Source organism: Megalobrama amblycephala, linkage group LG1 (genome assembly GCF_018812025.1).
Source record: "Megalobrama amblycephala isolate DHTTF-2021 linkage group LG1, ASM1881202v1, whole genome shotgun sequence".
Lineage (NCBI taxonomy): Eukaryota > Metazoa > Chordata > Actinopteri > Cypriniformes > Xenocyprididae > Megalobrama > Megalobrama amblycephala.
The window spans coordinates 25,310,609-25,321,031 of record NC_063044.1 but is presented as its reverse complement, the minus strand read 5'-3'; the positions used below and the strand labels follow the sequence as shown (position 1 = coordinate 25,321,031).

Below are 10,423 nucleotides of genomic sequence, written 5' to 3'. Positions count from 1 at the left end.
TGTGTCTCTATCGGGGGCACTAATGTACATGAGTATGTATGTGTAAGAGAAGAGGAATTAAGTGACGTAATGAGAACACACATTAGATGGTTTGGGAAGTGTTCCTGATTCCGGTTGACCTAACAGGACCTGCAGTCTAACAATCCCTTAATGGATTTGAATTATAGAAATGTGATATTGTATTGTGTGTATGTTAGGTTAAAGAGATGGGTCTTTATTTTTGATTGAAAATAACAAAGTGTGTCTGCCTCCCGAACAAGGCTAGGAAGACTGTTCCAGAGTTTGGGCACTAAATAGAAAAAGTACCTACCAGCCACAGTCGATTTGATATTCTAGGTATTATCAACTTGCCAGAATTTTGAGACAGCAATGAATGTGAAGGACTATAATGCAATAAATGCTTGCTTAGGTACTGAGGAGCTAAACCATTTAGAGCTTTATAAGTAATCAGCAAGATTACAAAATGTATACAGTACTTAAGTCAGCCAATGCAGTGTTGACAGAACGGGACTAATATGGTCATGCTTCTTGGTTCTCGCAAGAACTCTAGCTATTGCATTTTGGAACCAGCTGAGTTTGTGTAATAAACCTGCAGGGCAACCATCTAGTAATCCATCTACTGTCTAGCCTTGAGATCACAAATGTGTGAATTAACTTTCCTGCATTTCACATTGAGAGCATATGTCATAATTTAGAGATGGACAAGCACAATTTTACAAATGGAAGAAATGTGGCTTTCAAATAACAGATTACTATTAAATAGCACACCCAGGTTCCTGAATGACAACATACAGAACATCCATCAAGAGTTAGACAGTAGTCTAGGTTATTACATGTCAAGGTTTTCTGTCTAATAATTAAAACTCTTTTTTTTATTGAATTTAGTAATAGGAACTTGCTAAGTTATCCAATTTTTAATATCAGCTATGCATTATGTTTTTGTGAATTGGTATGCTTTGTCAGGCCTCAAAGAAATATAGAGTAGAATATTGACAGTGTAATATTGACAATTAACTTTTTTAATTATAAGAAACTGCTACCAAGGGTATCATGTACAAGGTAAAAAGTATGCAAGTAGAAGTATAAAAGTAAAATGGTTCTAGTACTAAGCCATGCACCCAGCACTCTATACTGAACATGTGATCAATACACCTCTTCATTTACTGCTACAAACTGATAATGGTCAGATAAATTTGATAAATTTGATAACCATGCTAATGGATCTCCACTAATGCCAACATAATTTTTGAGCGTATCCAAGAGAATGTTGTGGTTGATAGTATCAAATGCAGCACTAAGGTCAAGTAACACTAATAGAGAGATGCAACCACAATTGGACGATAAGAGCAAATCATTTTTAACTTTGTAATGAGAGCAGTCTCAGTATATGATACAGTCTAAATCACGACTGGAATTCCTCGCAGATACCATTTCTCTCCAAACATAATTGTAAGGATTCTGCTTTTTCTAGTATTTTTTACAAAAAGGGGAGATTTGAGTTAGATATGAAATTAAATAATTGTCTTGGATCATTTTTTTTTTAAATGAGACAATTAATAACAGCTAGCTTTAAATTTTTTGGGACACAAAATCATTATTGCTGTGCTGTTTGGAAATGTCTGAAAATGTTGATACTTTATTTCTTGTTAATTTTGAACCTGTATCAAATAAAAACCTAGAGCTGTGTTGGTGTTCTTCTAAGAGAGTCGAAAAGTATATGCAAACTTATGTTTGCGTTGCCCATCACTTGTGTTTCACTGTGCAGATGCAGATTTCTAAACTAAAGGATGTTTGAGAGTGAAATGAGACTCATGTGCCTTTATTTAATGCACTTGAGTCACGTCTGCTCTCTCTTAAGAGTTCCTCCTCAAACTATCTGGCCAACACAAGAGGAAATGAGAGTTTAACAGAGAAAAACAAGTCTTCCTAAAGCCACCCACATCCCATCTGCTCATTAATTATCAGTTTTATTATTATCATCACTGTTGTCACGATTATGAGCTGAAGTTTTGCTAATTGCCATACTGGTCATCAGGCTGTATTTCTGTTAAACAGTACAGTATGGAGAAAAAAAATCCGCCCGTGTGCATGTAATCATCCATTCACATCCCCCCTAATGACTGTCAGTTTGCCTGCCCTTCCATTTTCTGTCCAATTAATTCTTTTCTTACTTCCCGGAGAAAGAGAGACAATAGAGCCCTCCACTACATAATAGAATAGATCATTAAAATTCAGCAGTTCTTTGCAGTGGCACCGTGCTTCCTCCCTGGACTGCTTGGCATGAATGCCAGACCTCGCTTTGAAATTCTACCCAGCAGACCACATGCAACCCCAGACACTTCTCACCCCCTTCTGTACTCACAGAATTAACTCTGAATCTGCCCCACACCAGAAGATTTTGAGCAGCTGACATGTATTTCCATGATTTTTCCATGTTCACACTGTAAAGATGAAGTGAATGTGGTACATTTGAGTTTCTGTCCTGACAAACAAATTCCATGTATGATTCAAATCAGGTGTGATTAAAGTATGAAATATCTATGTGAAACCTGAATATGATTTACCTCTTTGTGTCAACACAACTGACACACAGTTTTATTGGAACGGACAGATGTGTAATTCTCTTAAATCAAATCTTTAAAAAATAAATAAAGATTCAGCATTTTGATAACTTTTATGCACTTAGAATCACACTGCATGTTCTCAGATGAGAAAAGCTTGCAAGGAAAACAAGTTTCCTTTCCTATCTATTCATTCAAATAAAATAAACCACTATAAAATAATTTCAATGCCCAAATGTTCTTTAACCATCCATCCATCCATTTTCCAAACCACTTTATCTATATAGGGTTGCGGTAAACATTGTTTATTTCTTATAAAATCTTAACTGAAATGTTATCATAATTAGTTATGGTAAGAAAATTACAAAACCTATTGTTTAATAAAATCATGACAGCCCCTCTCGACACTGACAGCTGCTGCTTTAGTTGCAGATGTAAGACAAACTGCAGCAGCTGCTAGGAACAGAGAGTTATTATTTCCCAAAGCAAAAAGTATGATTTAATATGTTTTGGTGATGGTATATATATATATATATATATATATATATATATATATATATATATATATATATATATATATATATATATATATATGTGTGTATGTATATATATGTAAAACCTCATTATTTAACTAAAGTATATTTCAGTACTTTTGGAGTAATGAAAATTCTAATTTTTATCAAGTGATGTTTTCACAAAAAAGGCACTAAAACAAATGAAATGCAATAAAAATAGCACAATAGTAGCCATCAGCTTAGATAGTCAAAGTTTAGACAGTAAGCTTTAAGAGAAATTTTATTTTTTCCACAAGTATTGCCAGCAATTACTGTTAGACAATGTTAGAATGATGTAGAGTAAACACTGTTTTGTGTGTTTGTGTTTCACAGCCTAAAAAAATGTAATCAAAATGTTCAACTGATTGCTGGTATAATTAAAGAAATTTAATTCAAAACAGTCAATGAGAATAAGCATGTAATATCAATGACTGGTGATGTTAAAAATGCAATTATTAATGAACTTACTGGAAATTAAGAGCTTTTGACATGTTAAAGTGCTCACTAATATTATGCAAACATAAAAAGACAAAAATAATTTTCATTGTTAACCATGTATGTCACCTATTCTTTTTCAAGGATTTGATTTAATTAGCTGGTGACTGCTGAGCTGAACACAAAACAAGGTTTTGCTGCAGATATCATTCACAGATATTTTTCCCACAGGAATGTTCCCAAAAATAATGATTCAACTAACTATTCAAATAACGATCCAACAATACGGCTGTGTTTATCAAAAATCATTTCAGCCCTCCACCCTTTCAACTGTTCAAGAAACTTTTGTAGGTCCTGTAACAGAGGATTTCTGCTGGCACAAATTCATCACATTTAGCACCAACAGTCAGTGTTCTGATGTGTGTGAGCAATCAAATGATGTCGAAAAATCAGCAGGCACTTATTTCATAGTTAGTTGGCACAAACTCCCTCAGCTAATGCTGTCCTTCATCATAATAACGGACACCGTACAACAACGTGGCTGGGCCTTATGGCCGGGATAACGTGGTGTAAATCGGCTGATCCCAGTTGGTGGTGGGACTGTGGGAGGGCGGAATGGACAAGCTGTTGAGTATGGGGCTTCCGTACGGCCTCCGTGAGGAATGAAAGTATGGGTACTGGTAGAGGCCAGATGGGTAGCTGGTATAGGGGCTGTAATAGCTGGAGCTTTGAAGGTCTGTATAGTCACACTGAGTGCTGGCGAATGAGGCGGCGACTGAGGTGGCGCATGCATGTGGGCTGTAAATGCTGTACTCGGAGTGTGAGGGTGAGTGCTCACTGTAGTGATTCGGGCTTAACTGCTCAGTTTTAATGTGAGCTCTGTGCTGATTCACTTCACTCGTGCCAGGTGACGAGGATGCCACGGGCCCTTTGCGACTCCAGGAAACCCCGTGGCTGTAAGATGAAGCGTAAGCACCTCCAGAGCTGGCATTCTGCCCGTGACCGTGCTCTGAGGTCGAAACGGCTCCGGCATGGCCACTGAGAGGCAAGTATTGGTCAAACTCATGCACATCAAAGGTTTCTATGTTGCTGATGACGTCTGTGCTGAGCTCAGAAATGTCAACATTGCTGAAGTCGATATTCTGTCGACTGCTGTCAAGCAAACGTCTACCTTCATGCTTTGAATCTTGCTTTCCTCCATGATGGAGGTCTGTTTTGGGTGTTGTTGGGGGTGTCGGGGGTCCATGAGGCTGACCTAAGGATAATCACCACAAAATGATGTTTCGGGTTATACATATACATTTATTTTGCATGCATACTATAAATTGCTCCACATGAAGAGTGTGTATCTCACCTGTATGATCAGAGATGTGATCCGAGGAACTTGCCAATCGCCCCATTCCAGGTTCAGCTTTATACATGTGATGGGTTAGATCAACGCCGCCATCAGACTCACTCTGACCTGGCTTCACACTCTTTCGTCGCCTCGGCTGGTATTTATAATCCGGATGATCTTTCTTGTGCTGAACTCTCAATCTTTCGGCTTCTTCCACAAACGGTCTCTTTTCATTCTCCGTCAGCAGTCTGTTGAGTGACACAATTATCAATCATAATTAACTTTCCGTCACTCAGAGTGTTATTTATCAATGCTTTCAGGAATCGACTAGAGAGGGGAATGGGATCAATTTGGGACTTGAACTCGGGTAGCCTGAAATGCTGTATGTCGGAGCGCTGCTCACTAGGATACAGTTCTGACAACATTCAGTATTTACACACAAAATCTGTATTACTGAAGTAGAACACATACCTTTCAGAAAGTTTAAACATTACTTAATCTTATGTCTTAAGTAAATATGTAATAATAATAATGCACTATAATACTCTGACTTAGAGAGTATACTCAGTGTAAATATGATAAATAAAAACTCGGCTTTACTGAAGGTTTACATCCAGAGCTTTACATTTTTCAAGGGTTAATAATACAAGGGTGTTTCCTCCATATACATTATTTTATTAATTTAAATATTTATTTATTTATGCCAGTTTTTTTTTTTTCTGTAAGTAATATTAAAATGAAACACATCTAATAAAACTATTATCAAAGTAAGCAGCTCTTACCTCCAGAGTTTTCCGAGGGTTTTGCTGAGCTCGGCGTTGTGTAGGTGCGGATACTGATCCGCCAGTTTCCTGCGCGCGGCTTGAGCCCAAACCATGAACGCGTTCATGGGTCTCTTCACGTGCGGTTTGTTCTTGAGCGCGCCGCTGCCTCGCGCTGGCATGGGTACTAAAGACCAGTCATAACCCTTCAGAACCTGCGACACCGCGTCTCTGATACACGCCGGGAATCTGTCATCCTCATCCTCCAGTTTTTTACCCATTCTCGTTATCATGAGTGAAGGGTGGCTAGTAGATCCAGCGGGAGATGAAGGTGCGTCAGAGTCCGACTCTTCCTGAGACATCGAGCTGGATGAACCGGCCGGGCTGCAGGGCGGCTCTGCGCTGGACTTATCCTGCTCCTCTGTCATTATCTCACTTCTGATGCTCAAATCCAACTTCTTTAGTATTTTTCCTAGTTCCAGAAAGTTTCAGACACTGTTACAGTCCATCCAAGATGATACAAGCACAATGATAGAGCTCATCACTGTTAATCTGACTTTGAAGCTCCTTTACGCGAGGACTATGTCACTCCTCCTGCCACCTCTCGTTGGTGGACTGTGTGGCCACAATCAATTCCGATTGGTTAACCACATTTCACAATGAGGTAATTTGATACGTTTCACTCAAATAAATACATTTATTTCCTTCTACATTTTCATTACCAGCAACTTTGCAAAACATTTCAAAACAAAATTGTACGAACAGAGGGGTAAACAGGGTGTGAGATATATTTGAAAATGTAAGATATATAAATAGGTCCACATTTATTTGTTTTGGTTTAACTGTGTTAGTATTTACTTACACGTTTGGCATTAAAATGTAAATTCATTAAAAGAGAGGGATGTCATATTTTCAGTCAATGAAAATGTAAAAATAATCAGGAATATTTTATGGCAATATTAGATCAATTAACAATTAATAGAAACAATTCTTCATTTATATGTATAAACATACAGTAGGTATGGGGGAAAGGGGTGATTTATAGCACTTAAAGAACTTACTTTTTTTGGTGATGCACCAGTTTTTCGGTGATCGATACAGATCTATTTTTGATCTTGATGTTTTTGTCTTTATTACCCTATTTTCCACAGCATCATAGGCTTTCTATGATTTCAGATTTGTGGAAGCAAATTACTGTATATCTGAAAGATAAAAGCAGGTCATGTTTCATACAACAGCAGTCTGGAGTGATAGGGAATTTGGAAGTGTTGTGCATGAATATGTAGATTCCTTATTAGTGCCACTATATATGAGCCAAACACCATATTGTGAAGGTTCTTTTTCTGCAAAAGTCTTCAGCAGCTGATTTTTTACAGGATTCAGTTTATTATTATTGTTAGATAATTCTGTATATGGTAAATAAAATAAGTTTGGTTAAAGCTCTTATAAATATTATTGATAATCACATGAACCCTACCATAGATACAGTATCTATGGTTCTTGCATCCATAGACTACACAATAATGTGCCATTTTCAATGAAAATTCGGTAACTTTATTTTAAGGTGACGTAGTTATGTTATGTGTGTACTTACTATAGTAATAACAGTAAATTAAGCATGATTACAAGCAACTAACTAAACCAAACCCTATCCATAAACGTAACTCTATGTAGTTAATTTATATTACTCAGTACTTATTTAGTACTTGTATAGTTAGTATAATGTAACTACGTAACCTTAAAGGGTTAGTTCACCCAAAAATGAAAATAATGTCATTTATTACTCACCCTCATGCCGTTCCACACCCGTAAGACCTTCGTTAATCTTCGGAACACAAATTAAGATATTTTTGTTGAAAATAGGGAGCAATGACATTTCCTCTCTCAAGATCCATAAAGGTACTAAAAACATATTTAAATCAGTTCATGTGAGTACAGTGGTTCATTATTAATATTATAAAGTGACGAGAATATTTTTGGTGCGCCAAAAAAAACCAAAATAACAACTTATATAGTGATGGCCAATTTCAAAACACTGCTTCAGGAAGCTTCGGAGTGTTATAAAACGTTTGTGTCGAATCATGATTCGGATCGCGTGTCAAACTGCCTAACTGCTGAAATCACGTGACTTTGGTGCTCCGAACTGCTCCGAAGCTTCCTGAAGAAGTGTTTTGAAATTGGCCATCACTATATAAGTTGTTACTTATTTTATTTTTTTTGGTGCACAAAAAATATTCTTGTCGCTTTATAATAATAATATTGAACCACTGTACTCACATGAACTGATTTAAATATGTTTTTAGTACAATATCATTAGTTTGTTAGTGTGATGAGCAGTATTTCGCACCGTTTCAAGATGGCTGACATGTTGTCTGGAGCAGCTGAATGGGGTATCTGCATATAGATATCTATAGTGTTATGTGAGCACTAGTGTCTGTACATTATGGGCCAATGTATGGACCCAAAATATACTGAAACAAGTCTGAGATCTGGCATATATGGTTTAAAAGGCACAATCATGTTTAATGTGTTTTATTAATAGCAGGTAGTTCACTATTAGCCAATCATTAACTACTATTTTTTCATACATCCCAGAAGACTACTAAGAACCAATACAGGCTCATAATTAATGTGAATATGCATAATGTATAAATAATTCTAAAGTGAAGGTCATGGTAACCCACTAGTAATGACTCAAGTAATTCAGACAGAATTACTAATTATTTGCAACACATCCCGCTCTTTACTTTTTCATTCATCCATGTTTCTTTATGAATAACTTCAAACAGTCCTGCCCGCTGAAAGCATACGGACATTAATATGACACATTTATAGGACATAAAATGTCTCTGTGGGAAAAGTGAAAGTACTCAATGAAATGTTTCAAAATGTCTCTTAGCACCAGTTTCAGTATAAGGATATGTTTCAGTGCAGTTACTTTTTATATACTTTTAAGTTTTTGCTGCTGTTCTAAAAACCTTTCTTTTCGCCATTTCCACTAACAATCTGCGTAGCTGCTTGAATCTGTGGAGCTCTAGGTAACCATAGAAGTGTAAGTGGTTTGCCATTAATTGCTGTTGTGAAACTGGCGAACAGCACTGAAACACTTTGACCGGTACAACTTGAAATATATTATTATTATAAACTTTTCATTAACTTCAGTAGGCAGTATAACAAAGGAATTGTTATTTTCTGCTTTAATATCTAGCGAGGTGTCTAACTGTTTATCGATCATTTGTTGGTAAAGGGTGAGAGACCTGGCGAGCCAGGTTTTTTGTCAAAGAGCCAGGAGTGGCTTGTAAGCCATATGTACCTGACCGCTGGTTTAGTGTATGATAGAAGTGCTGAACATCTTGCGACAGCAGGTGACTTTCGCTATTTCACTATGACAGACACTATTTGAATATAAGGAAACTGACAGGACCTACATTCACAAAATGTGGGGGGAAAAAAAACTAAAGGAACAAAGCAACCTGTCTGTCTATGACAAAGGATAAAACTCTGGGTCTACCTAAACGTTTTTTGGTAACACTTTATTTCGATGCTCCCCAACATGCATTCTACTGACTATAAGTAACTTTGCAACTACATGTCAACTTATTCTATTAACTCAAACCCTAACCTAACAGCCTACTACAGTCTACTATTACGCTAACGAGAGTTAGTTGACATGTAGTTGCAACTCATAGTTAGTAGAATGTCTAAAGAAGACCAATCGAAATAACGTAACCATTTTTTTTTCTGTTAGAAAAGAAAGTTAAATTCTGACAGACGCTGTACAATATAAGGAAATACACACATTTCTCTTTAAATTAAATCTCTTTAAAATAGATGCTTACAACTAAATATATTAAGAAAGAGAGAGACATGCAGATAAGAGGGGAGGCTGAATCACTGTATTCATGCCAGTGTTTAGCAAATGATTTTATCAAACAGCTTTCCCATGAAAAGACAATGTCTCGCTGGTCAGACATTTGAGTGTGCTCAGAGCTGCAAAGAGTGCTCGAAGCATAATGAGACTTTTGGATTTATTTATTTTTATAAACATAAATCGGAGATTGCTTGGAATGGTAAGTGTGTTAGACATTTTTTGGGGTTTGTGGGTTAATTAATAAGTAGAAATTTGATGAATACTGACAGTGAAAGTATTATTTTTTGCATTACTGTGAATCTGATATCATTGTAAATGATTGAGAAGAAATGAAAACAAGGAAATCTTTTCTTGTGGCAATGCTGACCATACCAATTGATGTTTTGAACAAACCATCTTCAGTTTGTTTATTTAGGTCTTTGGTGAGAGCAGTGTTTGATGGAATTTCTCTCATGTTTTCTGTGATCTGGATAAGAGTGTTGCATTTGTTTGGCACATACTGTACTGTTTGTCTGTGACAATTAACATCCACTGTCATTTGTCCATTTGTTAAATCTTCTTGTGGAATCAGTTTTACCTTATAATACCTGGTGCACTTAAGGTTTCTGCAAGGGTTACATTACCATTGAGATTCATAAACTAGCAAACATTAACTTACCAGTTTTTTTAAGTATCATTTAAGGTACTGTTTGAAAAAAGTTGTTAAGACATTACGAATTATGCGTCATTTTCATACTGTTATCTTATAGAACAGCATTTTTCATTTTATTTTCATTCATTCATTTAGCAGACACTTTTATCCAAAGTGACATTTGTTTGAATGAATTGGTGAATTTCATCTCAGAGCGAACCATATTTAGAGTATACAATTCTAGGTTCATTTAAAAGCTATATTAAGAAAATGA

General features: G+C 36.3%; 1 protein-coding gene across 1 annotated transcript; it reads right to left on the bottom strand.

Moving 5' to 3' along the window:
- Positions 1-3,329: 3,329 nt before the first annotated feature.
- On the bottom strand, positions 3,330-7,463 carry LOC125265679 (transcription factor Sox-8-like). The gene is given in 5 exon segments (XM_048186045.1): positions 3,330-4,137; positions 4,139-4,805; positions 4,905-5,134; positions 5,669-6,119; positions 6,709-7,463. Coding segments are annotated over 4 exon segments (1,401 nt in total). The 5' UTR covers positions 6,076-6,119; positions 6,709-7,463; the 3' UTR covers positions 3,330-4,040.
- Between the last annotated feature and the right edge of the window lie 2,960 nt (positions 7,464-10,423).